A 17,970-nucleotide genomic window follows, 5' to 3' on the forward strand; every position below is an offset into this window, starting at 1 on the left:
GTGATAGATAGTGAGTAGCATAGCAGTGTGCCATTGCAAAATGACAGTGCATCTTGGCGTTTTCGAAGTGTCTGAAGAGGAATTAGATAAAGTTTGAACAACTTGTAGATTTATACTAAAACAATTAGATTATTTGCTCTTGATTTTTATCGCGCGATAGTTGAGTCAGGCTGCGCCCTTATCAACTATCATGCGATAGAAATCGAGAGCGAATAATCTAATTGTTTAGTAGGTAAAACCAGACTTTTTCTGATTTTTTTTATAATCATGGGAGATCACTGTATGTGTATCATCATTATTGATGTGCTGATTTTTAGGGTATGGCATGTGTTGGTCGGACAAAGATTTGTTCCATTGTGCCTCCAAACCATTTTGGTCCTATTCCTGGTGTTCCTGTAGGTTCTGCTTGGAAGTTCAGAGTGCAGGTGTGGCTTTCAATTTACTTTGGTTTTTTTTGTACTGTGTGTGCTGTTTTGTAAATAATTTTTATCGTCTAGTAACAATGTAGTAAAAAGTATAGAAGTCAAATCTTTGCATTAATTTGTTCACTTTGCCTTGAGAATGGCGTCATGATGACACCAAAATGTTGGCTGTTAACTTTAATGTTGGCTTGTTTGTGTTTTAAAAAGTCACTATTGATCAATTTTGTGTTGAATAATAGGTGAGTGAAGCTGGAATACACCGTCCTCATGTCAGTGGTATTCATGGCCGAGACGGTGATGGAGCATACTCCATTGTGCTCGCTGGTGGATATGAAGATGACTTGGTGAGTAAGCAGACCAGGTCTCCAAAAAAATGTCTTGGACCTTAACCCCAAAATTTTCAAAAGTGATCAACAGCTAACATCTCAATAACATATCAGTCATTGTTAAACAAACTCGAAATGAAAACAAGGAATAGCATCAACTACACGTAGGGGATATTATTCTGATGCACTGCTTGTTTCTCAGATTTAAAAAATGGGTTACAACTCATATTTTAGACCTACAGTGCTGGAATGCTTCATTAACTGAGAGAATTCTTCCATGCTCATTTCTCAAGGGCTATGGTCAATTGGAATAGGTTAACTGGGGTAGATTAATAACTAGAATATAGACCATGAAAATGACACAACCTGTAATACAATGCAAGGTAACTTTCAAAGGGTTTGATAAATAGTTGTGGATTCTGCAAGAAATTGAAATGTCAATGTGAAATGTCTATCAAGTTATTCTGGGCAAGATTTTCATGGAACTCGTCAGCCCACTTTACTTTGGCAGTGAATTTTTTTTGTAACCAGACTATAATGGTCTGTGCTACACAAAAATTAACTGGAATACTAGGATAGAGAATATTATGTAGCATTATAGTCTGACAATATGGGCAGAGAGCTTGATTAATAATTATGTAACATCACAGTCCTGCAATGAATGTACATGGCTAAATTATTTAGCATCAGGCGAGATTGTTACGATTCCACTTAAGCATTCATCTTGCTCTGTAGGACTATGGAGATGAATTCTTTTACACTGGAAGTGGAGGACGAGATCTTTCTGGAAATAAAAGAACAGCAGAGCAGTCATGTGATCAAACATTAACAAAAATGAATAGGTAAGAGCTGACTAGAAATGTTCCATTCAGTTACTTGTACTTGGAGTGAGATTAATCTCAAGTAAGCTGCATATGCATAAACTGAGTTTGGAAAAACTTAACAACAAGAAGCTTAGAGGAAACTGAATTGAAAACCGTCCTCTGAAGCAGCACAAGCTAAATAGCAGTAACTTGGATATCACCTTTATAAAATAGACTGTTACAGGTTTTGTTTACATCTGAAATCAATAGAAAGGAGTTTTCCAAAGTAACACTAGCCAAAAGACAGCAACCCAACACACTTGGAAAGTGCATGGAAAAATAAAATAAAACCAACACGCTTGAAAAACAGCACTGAAAATTGAAATAAAACCCAACTTCACAACAGCAAACTTTTTAGTTGACCTACTCAGTTCACTTCCTCTTTTTGACAATTGAAACAGTCTTTAGTTACACACACAATCCAACAGTTCTCTACTGACTGAATCTACACAAAATAATAGTCATATTTCCAATTATTTTCGTCAAGCATTCCTTGAACAAACACATCTTTTAAAGTAATGGGAAATATTGCTTTTCCACAATAGAACTTAAAATACTTCTATCACCCCTAAAACATTATTTCACTCAGTAAACAAACACATGTTTCTGCATTTGAGTCTTCATAATTTAATGTCCATGTCATAAATGTCCTTGCATCTTCATTATACAGTAGGAATCCTTTGCATATCTTTGTGGCTGTCACCTCAAAAAGAACAGGCAATTCTTGCCCAGTTGTACCCACTATTAATAGCTCTACTGTATGCAACATCAAATGCTGTGTGGTTTGAAGTTTTGTCCAGAAGTCAACCTAGTGGGAGCCTGATTCTGGTCAGATCAACAGGGAAAAAAAATCACAAGCAAAGCAAGAACCACACTATAGTCATGATTTCGCAGTTAATTAAATAAACAAAGAAGCCATAGTAGGTTATTCATCACTTTTTTACATTGGAACAGTGTTGCAATGAGTGCTGTAACTTCTGACTTCTTTCTGCACCTTTCTATAATGGTTTAAGTAGAGCTCAGAGGAGCAAGTAGCTTAACAACACTGACACAATCTCGAGCACTTAATCTGATCATTTAATATATTTTTACCATTTCAGGGCATTAGCTAAAAATTGTGCAGCTCCTTTTAATGGCAAAGAAGGAGCAGTAGCCAATAATTGGAAAGAAGGAAAAGCTGTGAGAGTGGTATGTTAGTGTAAAGATAAAAAGTGTCAATAAATTACAGTATAGCTGTAATGTTCTGAAAGTAAAAACCTCTCATTACCTTTGGATTTACAGCAGTTTCCCTAATCACTACTTTAGGAGAGTCCAATCTTCAAGTGGTTTATTAACTGAGGGCAAATTTTGTATCCAATTGCATTAAAAATTAGTTAATTTTTGCACTGAGTATTTTACAGCCACTTAATTGTTACTTACATTTTTTTTTCTCAGAATTTATTGTTCACTAATTTGTTTGTCATAATACAGGTAAGAAGCTCCAAGCTGGCCAAACATTCAAAATATGCACCAGCTGATGGAAATAGATATGATGGTATATACAAGGTGAGAAAATGCTCATATGTATATTTTGAATTTAAAATTTTATTTGCTACAATGTTTTACAATACATTACACTAGTTACAAGATTACATTGTTAACATTACCTACACTTTGTAACAGGACAGAAAAAAAGATTTCAATACATTAGAATACACATTACTTTTGTTTCAATACATTACAGAGCATTACTTTTAATAATAGCAGTGTTGAAAAACTTGTAGGGTTGCTCATTTGGCTCTCCCCATAATTCAAACAATCTGTAACATATTTGTTAGGTTGTTAAGTATTGGCCAGAGAAGGGTAAATCAGGATTTATTGTGTGGAGATACCTGCTACGGAGAGATGATGAGGTACTGTAGCTTATTGCAATCAGTGATAGTCATATTGTGAAAAGCTTTCATTGTTTACATTTATCCACAGTCCACATGCATACATCTCAGCCTTCCTATAAATCCTATTTTTCCTATTTATTTTATAGAATCCTATAAAACTCCTATAATAGGCCAAAAACTCCTATATTTCCTATAAGTACAGTTTAAGAAAAATAAAATAAAATGGTGAAAAACAAAAAAGGCAGGTCACAGTTCACATGAGGTTTGTATTGAGTGTTCAAGCTTTCTATCTTGTCACCTGTGGTTTAATTATGTTATTTCTGGACAGTTGAATGATACTGGGAGCATGCAGTCTTTCAAGATAAGACTATTTCACATTATTTGTAACCAGATGTAAGTACTATTTTGTTAGGGGTTACTGGCAGAATTTGGCTTTTAAGTTTCTTTGTCGATCAAATTCTGAAGGGTTTGGTGTTCCTTACCTCTAACGCCAACTTGAATCAAAAGATCTGGTGGCCCAAATACACTTTTTAGTCTCTGTTGCAGACATTTTCAACCCCATTTTAAAGTTTTTCCAGACTGAAGAGCCTCTCATTTCACTTACTTTATGGCCAACTTGGCAGTCTTCTGACAGTTCCTTTGGGAAGGTTCATCAGAAAAGAACTTTTGGCAAATAAAGCTGCCAGGAAACTCAAAGATCCGATTAGAGGTCGTGGAAAACCATTTGGCATACACAGAATTGGAAATAGGGAAACAAACCCACCAAGAAATTAAGAAGCTTTCAGAAGAAAAGCAAAAGCAGTTTGTCCTTGGAGCCAAATTATTTCTTATTGCTGCAACCAAGCATCTGGTCAACAAACTACCACTTGACAACCTTATTCTGAGAAGCAGCATTGTTCTGAAACCTGATGTCCATTCAGAAGATTGGGCCCCGAAGGCAATTAGAACACTAGCCAAAGAACTGAAAGTAGGTGCTGATCTAGACAACCTGGCTGATGAGTGAAGAATCTATCAGCTAGAAAACATTCCAGAAGGTTGGCACATAGAAACTGTGATCCAAAATCCAAGAAATCATGAACGCCAATGTGAAAGATTTGAAACTGTGACTTGGACATTTACTAGACACTTCTGCAGTTTTATGTGTACTCAAAGTTCACCACAAAAGTGGACTTTTCATGACTGTTTATCTTTATCCACTTTTCATGAGCTCATTCTAAATTTTTAGGTACTCTTCAAGTTGGGAGCCTGCCCTCTTACAGTTAACAACTGTTAAAAGCAGTCATATTGGTGTTGTCATTAAAAACCTTGTTTGTGTTGAAATGAGATCTGGTCATAGATGTAATGAAAGTGTTAAATGTTTCTCATTCAAAATGTGGCACCTCTATATATATCTAGTAACATATTGAACATCTGGAAAGTGGTTGACTTATTGGGGGATTGTAAGGGGTGATCATGTGACTGTTTACAACCACTGTTTCCTTTTGTTTGCAAATTGTCTTATCAATGAACACATTATAAACTAGTGTCTTAGTTTCAAATACATGTAAATACAGTCTCAGAAATGATGCAAGACTCATTAAATTGTGTTTCAACCTAAGAATTTCATCTGTGAGTGCCTGAAAATCCTCCTATAAAACTCCTATATTTTGTCCTAAAATCCTATATAACTCCTATATTCTTGCTAATTTCCTCCTATTTTCCTATGTTTTTTTTTTGGAAAATGGCTGGGATGTATGCACATGAGTTTGGAGACCAGGAGTTTAGTTTATTGTCATAATTTACAAAGAGGATACCAAACTAGATTGACAATAACACTCCAATACCATAAAGGGCGGGAAGGAATTAGGGTAACAGAGTTGAACTTGACTGTAATAGCAATGAGCTAATGACTGATTAACACGTGACAGTCGCAAGACTTATATTACTACAATTATGTTATTGCAACAATTACCTATCCTCACAGAGGTGAGGATGGACACCATTAGTCCACCTGTTTTTGTTTCCTAAAAGACAAAAAATAGAAGGAAAAAAAAACTGATTGGCATAAGAAAAATTGGTCAAAATCTGTAAACCCATTGTCAAAGGAACAATTTTGTTGACATTTTTATAGTGATTTTGCTGGGCCGTTTTTGCTCATGTTCCATAGTTCACAAAAATCAATCAGACCCAGTAGTTTGATTTCCACCTTACTTTCAATGTTTTATTCAGACACCTGCACCTTGGACAAAGGAAGGAAAGAAAAAGATACAAGAGCTGGGTTTAAAGATGGTGGTAAGAGAACATTAAAAAAATAATACTTTCATTATTATTTGTTTGACTTATTGTCTAAATGGGATGTTCAGGAAGATTAGTTATTGATAGGGTGAGATGATTGTCAAGAGCTATATTTGTATAAAATAGCGAACTTGTGGAATGAGTTCTTCATTCAAAACCTGAAAAAAAAAAAATGCAAGAATCTTGTGCGGATCAAAGTTAATAGAGTTAAGTTAAAAAGTTAAGACCTTTTTACCCCATGTGACAGCCATTTTGTATTCCATGGCTTCAAATAGCTATTATGGGTTGCTTAGGGAGCAAATACACACTAATTTGTCTCCTGAGCATCCCATAATAGCTAAACAATGAAATTCAAAATGGCTGCCATTTCAGTTGTCTGCTACTTGAATAGACTAAATACAATATTATTGTCTGTTTCTGGCTTCTATTGTTATTCAAGTTTTGTTTGTATTATTTTTTTGAGTGAGTGTCAGAACAAAAATATAAAGACACAATTGAAAAGTTGCAAGTTAAATGTTGTCTTATGTTTATTAACTTTTTATACGAAAGTTCGTTGGTTTGGCAAGCGTAGAGCATTTTATTTAATCTGACCACTGTGGTAAATAATACGACTGCCAAAGTTTGTGCAAAATCTTTGACCAGTACGCTCAACTTTTAAGTGGTCCCTTTGTTTTAAAAATGAGGTGTAACTTTGTAAATTTACGTAGTACCCAGAAGGATATCTGGAGGCACAGGCCAAGAAAGAGGAGGAAAAAAAGAAACAAGAGAAAGAAAGAGACCAGGACAAAGAAGCCGGGAAAGGAAAAGGAAAAGGAAAGAGAAAACGAGATGAAGGTTTGTTCAACTTAATATCAGTTTTGATTTGATTATTATTTTTGTATGCCAGTAATTTTGTCAAAGATATTTTGGAGATCCTAAAAGATACTTGATCGCATTTAGAATTATTAGGATTTCCACTAGTGTTTGTAAAACAAGGGACAAACACAGCAATGCAACAAAATGTGTCAGAAATATAATGTTTGGAGACATTTTATGTAAAGTGCACATCGACTTCTCAATGATATATTTCCTATGTTTCATAAGATGTAGATAGTCCACAAAAGTCGCCTCCAACCAAGAAAAGGAGTTACAAGTTACCCGAGAAGACTAAGGAATTGCTTGATGCTGATACAGCAAATTCAAAGCTCTGGAGTGAAGTGACAACTGGATTACATGATTACCCAGTAATTATTTTATCTATAGGCGAATCTTTGCTGATCTCATTGTTTGCATTTTTCCTCATTAACATACGACTTTGCGCATAGAAGGCATCATGCTAGACACGATTTTACGGGAAAATCTCAAAGAGCTTGTTAAACTTAGTAAGTGGTGAAATTTTTGGCTCTTTGGGTGTAATATTTGAGGAGAAATGGGCTTTCAAAAACATCAAAATTTCTATGTGGCAAAAGCGCTAATGAGCTCCTACATTCTTTGTAAAATTTTGAGCTTTTAAACCCGGGTCGCACAAAAAGTATTCAATACATTGCGCTCAGATTCCTTGGGACAGTTAATTGTGCTGTGCCCTTTCAATATTCAGTATTAATCTCTTTGTAGCTCCATCAGAAACTTTATCGGCTATGGTAATGAGGCAAATATTGTAAACAAAGATTCTCCTATACGTACTTTATGAATATACAATACAGTGGAACCCTACTTTACAGCCACCTCATTATTACAGCCACTTTAGTCTGATCCCAACAAAACCTCAGTTGGTCATTTTCTTATTTAAAGAACCCCTTTAATAGCCGCACGCCATTGATATGACCAGATTTTTGTGGTGCGTTGGTGACTGGATTAACAGGGATTTGACCCTAGGAAATTGAAATTAATTAACAAAGTGCAGGATCAAATTCTTTAAATATAATTATAGGCATCTGTAAAGATCCAAAAGTAATAACCCTTGGTACTTGCAGCCTCTCGTAGCCTTTTCCTTTCTGGTGGAAGGCTCGTTGATCTGATGGTTAGTACCTTGGACTGTGGATTGAGTGGCCCAGGTTTGAGCCCTGGCCAGGGACATTGTGTTGTGTTCTTGGGCAAGACACTTCACTCTCACAGTGCCACTCTTCACCCATATGTATAAATGGGTACTGCTGAATTTAATGCTGGGGGTAACCCTGTGATGGACTAGCATCCCATCCAGGGGGAGTAGCAATTCTCCTGTTTGTTTCATGCTTCAGAAACCAGAAAAAAATCCCCATTCTGACTGGACATAAGATTTGTATGCAGACTTTACACTTTCCTACTTTTGAAAGGTTACGACTTTTTTGGAGGAGGACAGAGAGAGGGTGGGGTAGGGTGGGGTGTACCATATGTGCCCCCACAAAAGCATTCCAGCCACTTTGGAGTAGACATACTCCTAGTGGTCTCACATTATGCCATTTCTGATACCATCCTGCCTCTTTTTGGATTCATAATTGCAGCAGAATTAGTATTAAAATTTTGTTTATGTCATAAAAGACAATAATATTGATTTATATTGAAGTTGCATAAACTTTAGAAACAAAGAATGTGTTTGATACAATCAACTCAAAATTACTTACCCTCAATACTGAGACACACAATGAGTAGGAGACATGTTTGTGCCAAAAATCTGTTTATTGATTACAAGAGTGACGATATTGCAACCCTGTAGGGAGAGAGGGGAAGCAAATTGGAATGAGGAGTATGCACAAACAAAGATAGCTGACTGCATGGAAATGAGACCGTGAACCTAGATTGTGCAATAATAATCTCATGTTGTTAATTAATCCCTACTTGGTAGTAAACAATTACATGAATAACATTCCTCTTCCATTTGTAGACATTTATTCAGAAAGTGGAGGAGGCATTTACATGCATCTGTTGTCAAGATGTTGTTTGTCAACCGATAACCACAGAATGCCTTCATAATATTTGCAAGGTGAGATGTGTTCTTTGTGTGTAAAAACGTAAACTCTGACCCTCTGCCTGGTCCCCTCTGTGAAACCAATGCATGGCTGTCATGCCTAGATGCATAAAAATATCTTGACAGTAGTTAATATCTTGGTGGAAATTACTGGCTTGTTTCATGATTTGTTTTATAAATAGTCATGTATTGTTTGTTAAATTGGGGTCATGTTTGAGATTGTACCAAGTTCTGATTTAGTATACCTCTGTATGGAACAAACCCAATGCTTGACAAAGATATACAGTCAAGAGGTAGCAGTACACATACACTCCGAGAGAATTCTGAGTTCTCTTGATTCTTTTTCTTTGTACTTTGTTTGAATTTGCTGGAGTGATATTTTTTCATGGTGTTTAAACCAGGCTTGACATCTGCCATCTTTTCTTTCAAAGAAAATCTTCGAGACACCTAATGTTTTGTCAAAGTAACAATAACTGGACTTGTGCAGTAAGTTGCAGCCAAGCAAACAAAATATGGAGTCAATTATTTATCTAAAAATAACCACAACCTTCATTACTTTATAAATTCACATGCAAACCAGAAGCATTTTTTGGAAAAATGAGATGTCAAGGACTAGACATGGATTTTAAAACTAGCACTACAAAGAATATAATAGAGCATGATGCCATTATTACCCCTGCTAATATGAATTCTCGTATCTTTTTCTGCAACACAGAGTTGTCTTCAACGTTCATTTAAAGCTGAGGTGTATTGTTGTCCGGCCTGTCGTGCTGAGCTTGGGAAGAACTACAAACTAACAATGAATACTTTTTTGGATGCAGCTCTCAATCATTTGTTCCCAGGTTACACCAAGGGACGGTGACGTTTGTAAAGCTCTAGGTTACATAATTAGCTTTTTATTTAGCATGTTTGCTGCACTTGTATATTAGCAACTTGTTTTCTACAAAGAAGGGTTTAATAAGGGCTTGTTCAAATCAATATTTACATATTCCATTAGAAACTTAGTACAGTAGCAGGATTTCAGGGGTGGGCCATATCTGATAATATCTTGAAAGAATTATTTTGTACAGATTCTTGAACAAATACAAATCTGTTTTTGTTATGTTTAAAGTTTGTAAACAGTCTGTAATGTATATGTTACACTCAAGGGAGTTTTCACAAGATTAGGCCCCAGCCACACTACACTGGAGAAATTTGAAACAACTTTTTTAATGTTAGATCTACCATCCTCACTAATCTGGAAAAATTGTCCATCGAAAACAGAGCTTTTCAAAATGTTTTCTGACTGTATGAATTTCAAAACACCAGCCTTATGTTGTAATGTGGATGAAAAACATTTTGAAAACAGAACTTTTTGAAAATGATGACATCACGATAGTCATTTGATTTTCCTGCCCAAGTCTTCAAACGTAATTCCAAAATGGTGGCAGTAGACTGTTATTTTGCACATGCTTGAGGATGTGTTCAAACGTTTCTGCCGTTTCTGTGTGGACCAAAAACAGATGTGTTTTCAGAGTGAAAATGCTGTTTTCAAATTTCTCCTGCTTAGTGTGGATGAGGCCAAAAACTGGACCAAAACATTTTTATGAGTGGCTTTTTTTCTCTTAGTTGTTTCTAAAAAGAAAGGCTTTGACAATATTTTGTTACAGTTGTGATTAATATAGTATTGGAAACTCATCACTGGATAGAGGTTAATTTGTTATTCTAGAGGCAATTTGTTCTGGTTTCTTAAAGAACACCTGATAATTTGCTTGAATGAATTTACACATTTAATGTTGGATACAGTACATTCTCTACTAGTTGCTCTGTAGTGTTTGTCATTTTAAAGTTCTATTCTGGATGTAATATATGGAACATTTTGTTTAGGTAGAAATGGGAACACTCAAGGGTTTTTTCAAAGTTACTGTACACTGTAATAGCTTAACACTAAGGAGCTCAGCTTGGTCACTATTCAAAACTTATTTCCTTGTGAACTTATTATGAATAGTGTCATATTTCATAGATAACCTGATGTGTAATCTTTAACAAGCATGATCTGCATATTTATTTTTTGCTCTGGAAAACATGTCTTCCTCAGGACCTTGCACACCTAAGGTTTGACAGACCCAAAATTTCCGTGACTGGTCACTGCACAGTTGCGGTAGTGTATGTTATCAAAGGAATTTTTCAACTTGATGTGTCTCTCATGTTCCTGTGAAGGAAGCAAGGTTTCCCAAGGGAATACCTGTTTTTGAGGCTTAACAATTGCTAGCAAAAGCAAAATTTAAGGCAAAGTTGAAGATCATTTTGGGCTCTTTGTGTACTGATTTTCAGTTTTTGAAACTGATGTATTTTGTAATTGATGTTGCTGTTTTAATAAAAACTACGTTGAATTCCAAACTACCCTGAAGTGATATGTTGCTTGACCAGTTGTAAAGGTAAACAGGAGAATACTTTGAAGCTCCAATAACGGGGTTGCCACAAGTCAAGAAATGGTAGGGGGAAAAAAATTATGCAAGGTCAGGGAATTTTGAAAAGGGATGTCTGTGGCAACCATGAGTAAGCTCCTTGTCTGAAAATAGGCCCCCTCCCCTAATCTCAGATCCTTGTGATAAGTTCCCCTCCCCCCCCCCCCCCCCCCACCCCACAAGAGAATATATAGCTCTTGAATATAGTTATCTTGGTCCAAATAATTTATATGACCTCTATATTTGCAGCTAAGGATTGAAACTTATATTTTGTTTCTTGTATCTTATTAGATAGTAGTGGATAGTGCTGCTATCTTCTGAGAAGTCTGATTGAAATATTTTGCCAAGCCCACAGGGCAATGTACAGACAACTTTTCAATGCTATTCGTTTCTGAAAACCAACCTTTTTCTGCATTTTTCACTGGGATTATGTCCTTGTAACATCCCTTGCAAATTTTAACCTAGCATTCTTGAATCTCAAATTTCATTTTCACAACGGCATACCGGTTTTCTGAACACTGAAGAAGGGTTATACACCCAAAAGGTCTGTTTCTTCAGACTTTCATGACACTTTTCGATATTTTGATTTAGTATCAACCTATAAGTTATTTAACTGCAAGTGTCATGCATCTTAAACGATTTCTCCATTCACCACTCATTTCCTTTTCATAATACCACCAGAGAGCCTTGTGAACAAACAAGTGGTTTTACATCCAGACATTTGTGCAGTGACAGATGCCCAAACTTCACAGATGTCCACAAATTTAGTATTGAATGTCACATTATTCAATCCTAACTAGATGTCTTCTTGCACGGAGATTGAAACCAGCAAACAGTTCTAGATTACATTTACCTCTAGCGGTATTTTTGACTGTAAAGGAAAATTTCCTTAAATTTGATTGTTTTGCTTTGTTTTAAACCAAAAAATATAAAAATGGAACTGTGTAGCCTGTTGCACATGTGCCAAGCCACGAAACCATCCCTTTGAAAAACAACTTGTACCCTCAGTAGTAAATTATAATTATTTTGAGGAAGATGCAGGCAAGGGGAGGGGGCACTGCCCTTTGTCCACACCCCTTCGCACTCCAAGGACGTTGTCACAATGACTTGAGTGTGAACTTCAAAATTATTTTCTAACAATGTAAACTCTCTTGAGTTCACTTCAATCTTTAATGAGTCTTTAAAAACAACATTTTGAACTCTGATTTCAAGCTTCCTTGTAGTAAATAAATGTTGCTGTATTGACATTCCGATGTCCCAATCTTTAAGTCACATGCCATCTTTGTTTCTGGTCCTGCCAGACTGTTTTCAATTACTTTTTTTGAACTTCTTTTCAAGAAGTACATGTGGTATTTACTAACCACAAGGTATCTAAATATGTTTCAAGATCATCAAATGATCACTGCAGGCTTCCATGAGCATGTAAAAATTACAATAAATAATTGGCAGTAATGACACTAATGATAAGTACTCCACTCTTCAGGAAATAGCAAAATCCAGATTGCAAAAGATAAACCGAGATGATATAAGTTGCAGAGGTAATCATGACTCTTCATTAAAGTATTGCTTCGATGAACAACTCAAACGTATGAGTTGCTGGTATTCTTTAGACTATAACGATGGAAGACAATTTGTATATGTTCCATGAAAATGGTGCAGTAGCCACAGAGCTTATAGTTTCCTGGCTGAAGAAAGAGAATCCACAAGTATCCAAACAATGCTCATTCATAATCAGTTTAATGAACAACGTATTTCCATTTAACGTTACAGTCAAGAATTAAAAAGTATGTGAATATGCCAAGCGCACATGAACCAATGAGGTCATACTTTCCACATGGCTCCAATGAGATACAGATGAAAGAGGTTGTAGCCTCAATTCCTATACCATGCAACATTGATATAATTGTTATAAACAAACTACATCTACCAAAACCTTGAATGACTGTAGAGACTGTTTGTCTTCATATTTTCACCTTTTCTTGCTAATGATAAACTTGACCACTTAAGTTGAGTATGAGTTTACACTTATACATATAATAAAAACAAACTTCTTTGGCAGTTTGACCAATTAAAATACACATGACTGTCAGTTTTGTTGCTTCTAAGAGGCTGATATGCTTTGTTGTTCAGTTTACTATGAAAGGACTTCACCTGTGAATAGTTGGGAATGCAGGTCACTAATCTCTGGCTTTTCAGTTATACCGAAATATCTCCTGATCATGTAAACTATAACTCAATGATGAGAATCAAATCGAAACAGATGCAGATTTGGTTATTCATTCTGTTCAGTAAGATCAGTGATCCCAGCATAATCCACAGATGAAATCTTTCCACCATCCTTTTGTTCTTGACCAAAAAAAATTACGATTGACAATTTAAGAGTCCACAGTTCATAATTTTAACGAACACTGCTTGAAGATGGATTTGAACCAATATTATAAACACAATGTCCAACTTCCACTTGTGATTTGCATGATTTTACACAGATGTATTAAGGTGACTGAACTTCTCACACTGCAAGACTTGCTGATATATCATACATACAACTTGAACTGACATCAGAATGCAGAGAAGCTTTGAGAAATTTCAGAGTTCCAAGGGAAAATGATGAGATTTTGATACAGTTTATTATGCTACAAACTTGATCCAAATGTGGACGAAGCGCTTTGAACATATTTTAGTTCCAGAGAAAACTGAAGACAGGACTTTGCAAGAGTTTCTGGTAATACAAACATTTTTCCAAGCCAGTCCTCTGATAATGAAGCAACATACAACAATGACACAAAAACTTCACAAGCCATGCACAAACTTATTTTTCAGCCACTGCCACGGATAACAAGAATGACCAGATGATCCTCTTTTGATGGTTCAGGCGACAAGTGTGGAGCGATGCGTACCAAATGCTCATGAGAAAACTGACATGGTGGAAATGCATGCAAAACACCGACATCATCCTTTGTGGTTGCAGGATTTCCTGGAGTCACAGGAAGGTTTACAACTGCAGCAGCTTGTTTCTGCTTGAGATAGGTCATAAGATTCCTCAATGGTCTGTGTTGCAGAGGTTCGTCGGAATTTGGATCTTCAGGAAGTGGTGTTTGAACACCAGGCAAAGCAAGCAACAAGCAATGACCACTAGCTCCAGCGGTGTTAATCCTTCGAGTTACTTCCTCCAGTTTAGGCTGGTCCAAACGAAGACGCTGCGTAATCCGCAAAACTGAATTCTGCAAGGATCCAGATCCATCAGAACGAAGCAATGAGTCAGCGACTTCCGGATTTCCACCAATGAAATGCATCCGAACAGGAAATGCACTATTTTTAAGGATGAGTCCGCCACGCCATGCAACTGCAAATCTCTTAACCAGGTCTTGTAAGGTTTCTGTTCCAGCAGAGCCAGGATTCTCATTTTCCTGTCCAGTTGATTCCTTCGGTTGTACATCTTTGGTGGAATCTTCTTTATCACTGGAAATCTTGTTGTCATTAGCATCATCAAGGCTGCTCCTTTTTCGCTCAGTACCATTGCCCGTACTCAAAATATCTCCCCGATCTCCTCGAGAACGATTGAAGCGTCTGTCTAGAGAACTTGAACGGCGGTGAGAATCTGAAGGTGAAGTTGTACGCGAGTGGTTAGCATGATTAGGAGATGGAGATCTAGTTCTTGGGCTTCTACGACGTTTAGGGGGACTGCCATTGTCCCTGTAGTCTTTGGTCCGTATAGGAGAAGGTGGTCTACGTTTTCCAGTTCTGCTGTTGTCAATCTCTCTCGGAGGTATGGGTGAATGGTCATATGGTTGGTAATTTTCCACTGGAGGTGCTCGCTGCCTGTAGCGCTGCTGTCCCCTTGCATTTCTGTCTTGAGACCTCTTTTCCCAGTTATCAGGCTCATCAATACGAACGTTTTGCTCATCCCTTGGCCAACTGTTAGAACTGAAAGATCTCTGAGGAGGAAGGTCATGCTGACGACCAAGATCTTGTTTGAAAGAATTACTTTCCTCACGCCAGTTTCTGAAATCACTTTCGTTTGAAGGATGAGAATCACGGCCACGGTAAGGCGACGGTTCACGCTTTCGTTCGTATAGTCGATCACTTTCGTAGGTTCTATCTCCCTGTTCCACAGCAAACAAGTCATCATCAACCCTGCTGTCGAGGTTATTGATACGGTTTCTCGGTGGACTTAGTGGTTGCCGAAGACGCGGGTCTTGTAAATGATCTTTATCAGCAAAATCGATCTTCAGCCGGCGATCGCGGCCACCAAGAGGAAATCCACGCATTTCACGAGCAGCAACCGAAGCAGCATCCAAACTGTCGTACAAAATGTAAGCATGATCATCGCCTTTTTCGTAGTCAATCTGTCTGATAGCACCAAACCGATCAAATTCTCGCTCCAACTCCACAATCGACGTCCACTGCCCCAAACCACCCACCCATAACCGGGTAGTTTGTTGACTTTTTCCGTAGCCAATTTTCACGCGGTTACGACCGATAATTTCACCTTGCATATCCACCCTCGCTTTAGCAGCAACATCAAGATCTGCAAACTTCACAAAAGCATACGTGTTACCTTGTCCACGAGCCGGTCGTTTGATATCCACGTCCAAGACTACTCCAAACCTCTCAAAAGCACGACGCAACTCTTGGCTCGAAATGCTCGTTTCCAAGTTTCCGACAAACAGCGTTCTCGTAGCTTTTGGGTCATCTTCAGGAGGGATGTACTCTGCAGGCCGTATTTGATTTTGATGTCCAAACGATCCACCACTCTTGAAGTTTTTACGATCATTATCTCCACGATTTCGATCAAGATCATACTGTGGGGTATTTCGTTGAGTTCGGCGTGCAGGAGACGGCGGACGATTGTAGTTCTGCGGGTACTCGTTCGGACTAAAACTTCGACGAGACGTCCTTTCTTGAAAATCGTATTCTACATTAACCGGTCGGTCAAACAGTGTAGGACGTCCACGGCGCTCAATAGCACGCTTTACTTCTCGAGCATCATCGATATTTCGAAAGTACAAAACTCCATAACGGTCGTCATCCCGTCCGGACAAATGCACGGTCATCTCGGCGCCTCCGAACTTTTTGAACTCGTGGAATATTTCTTGTTTCATTGCCTGATCTCCAATATGACTGTCAAGATTTGTGAGTCGAATTTGGGGTTCAGACTCTCGGTCGGTTCTCTTTCGCTGGTTTTGGTAGTTGTTTTCGGTTCGCATATTTACATTTGAGCTGCGTTTATACGTCCTAACATCGACCTTTCTTGTCAAAGAAGAACTTCGGCGGATCGGGGAACCACTGTCCCGCGCGCTGTCTGGGGAAGACAGTCTATCGCGAACGCCGTTATCGTCGAATTCTCTCGAACGAATTCGTTTCGGCTTCGTAAGCGTCTCTGAATCAGAAGACCTCTTCATGACCATTATTTGTCCACCTCCTCCGGAAAAATATATAATCGACTTGTTACGATCATAAATCCAAGATGGCGGTTAGGAAAACTGCTTGTAGCTAGTGCATGATGACGTACACGTGGGGTCTACATATCTGTGTAATGAGAAATTGCATAATAATCAGAGAGAAACTGAGACAGTGGACTTCTTTTTGCAATGAGGAACATGAAAAACATTCCAATGGTCATGCATTTGAAACGCGATATAGAATATCAAAGCATCAATGGCTTAAATCAGATGATTAAGAACGTCTTCAGGTCGCAAATAACGAAGATTATGAAAACAGACGTGGTAACCTTGAACCCCGGGCCTTGAACGCGGTTGCCATTGAGGATTGATTACTATATTCTTATGACCTTACTTCTGCACCAATGGCGTTTGAGCACTTGATCACAAAGGCAGGACAAAGGCCCAAAAAGCAATCCAGATGGCCGATGGTCCATTTGCTTCTTTTCGAAGCGAAATATATCCATAGAAAACGAAAGGATTTCTATTTCCTGTCCAGAAACTGAAATTCACAAGAAATTTACACTCTTACCTGTAAAAACAACCACAGACATTTTGTTTTTCATTAGTGAGCGATTGCAGCAAAGATTGATGAAATTCTGCCAAAAGAGCAAAAGCAAAGATGTCACAGCTGCTTCGGGACACTTGTTATGTAAATTTTTTTTCAAACGATTTATATTTGCATGAGCGAGCGCGACCCTCAAAAACGCTGGGTGTGGAGTGCACATAATGAAAACGAAAAATTCAACCTTAATTATTTTCAACGTCTTTGTTCAGGCGACAAAGTAAACGCTTCCACCTGAGATTTTCCGAAACTATTAAATTTTAATAATATCACCGCAGTGACTGTAGATTCATGTAGTTTCAGTAATACGCTACTTAAAGTTAAATTATTAAAAACGGTATTTTTAATACCGTGTCTAACAGCAAGAGAAAGTTTAGTCTAGCGTTAAAAGGTTGGAAAATAAAGAGGACCACAGAATATAAAGACATGAATATTTAACAAATCTCGAGAAAGAGAAAAAGCTATTAATAAGACTATCTGGAAATGTCATAGAAATCTTGATATTGTACAGTAAAGCAAGATCTGCGCACAGCCGGTTCTTTATCTGTTTCAATTTTCGTCGTAAAAAGCCAGCGCGAAACTCAATCACGCGGGGGTTTCATTTTACTCCTCGCGCCTTCACCGATGTTAGAAAAATACAAGCTAAGGTCTGTGTTTGAGGTGGTTTCTCATTTAATTCGGTCTCTATTAAATACTTCAGCAAGACTATAGAAAAGACAACAGGTATTGAATCGGGGAATTGTTTTCTCTTCAGTACTTTTTCAAACCGATTTGGATCGGTCAGTGGGTCGGTCGGTTTGCGGGAAACCAAACAATTTGAGATGGCCCTAAATTT

General features: G+C 37.6%; 2 protein-coding genes across 2 annotated transcripts in view; one reads left to right on the plus strand and one right to left on the minus strand.

Annotated features, from left to right (window-relative positions):
• Positions 1-11,064, plus strand: part of LOC145498654 (E3 ubiquitin-protein ligase UHRF1-like) — a 23,663-nt gene extending 12,599 nt beyond the window's left edge. Inside the window, exons 14-24 of the mRNA XM_081478568.1 lie at positions 318-425; positions 662-766; positions 1,484-1,590; positions 2,712-2,799; positions 3,082-3,156; positions 3,429-3,503; positions 5,694-5,756; positions 6,467-6,593; positions 6,843-6,982; positions 8,599-8,697; positions 9,398-11,064. Of these exons, the coding sequence (XP_081334694.1) occupies positions 318-425; positions 662-766; positions 1,484-1,590; positions 2,712-2,799; positions 3,082-3,156; positions 3,429-3,503; positions 5,694-5,756; positions 6,467-6,593; positions 6,843-6,982; positions 8,599-8,697; positions 9,398-9,544 (1,134 nt within the window). The 3' untranslated portion in view covers positions 9,545-11,064. The remainder of the gene's footprint in view (positions 1-317; positions 426-661; positions 767-1,483; positions 1,591-2,711; positions 2,800-3,081; positions 3,157-3,428; positions 3,504-5,693; positions 5,757-6,466; positions 6,594-6,842; positions 6,983-8,598; positions 8,698-9,397) is intronic.
• Positions 11,065-12,857: 1,793 nt separating this feature from the next.
• On the minus strand, positions 12,858-17,054 carry LOC145498653 (RNA-binding protein 15-like). The gene has a single exon (XM_081478566.1). The coding sequence runs from the start codon at positions 16,535-16,537 to the stop codon at positions 13,946-13,948; it is 2,592 nt and encodes an 863-aa protein (XP_081334692.1). The 5' UTR covers positions 16,538-17,054; the 3' UTR covers positions 12,858-13,945.
• Between the last annotated feature and the right edge of the window lie 916 nt (positions 17,055-17,970).

Source organism: Orbicella franksi, chromosome 9 (genome assembly GCF_964199315.1).
Source record: "Orbicella franksi chromosome 9, jaOrbFran1.1, whole genome shotgun sequence".
In the NCBI taxonomy this organism is placed as follows: Eukaryota; Metazoa; Cnidaria; class Anthozoa; order Scleractinia; family Merulinidae; genus Orbicella; species Orbicella franksi.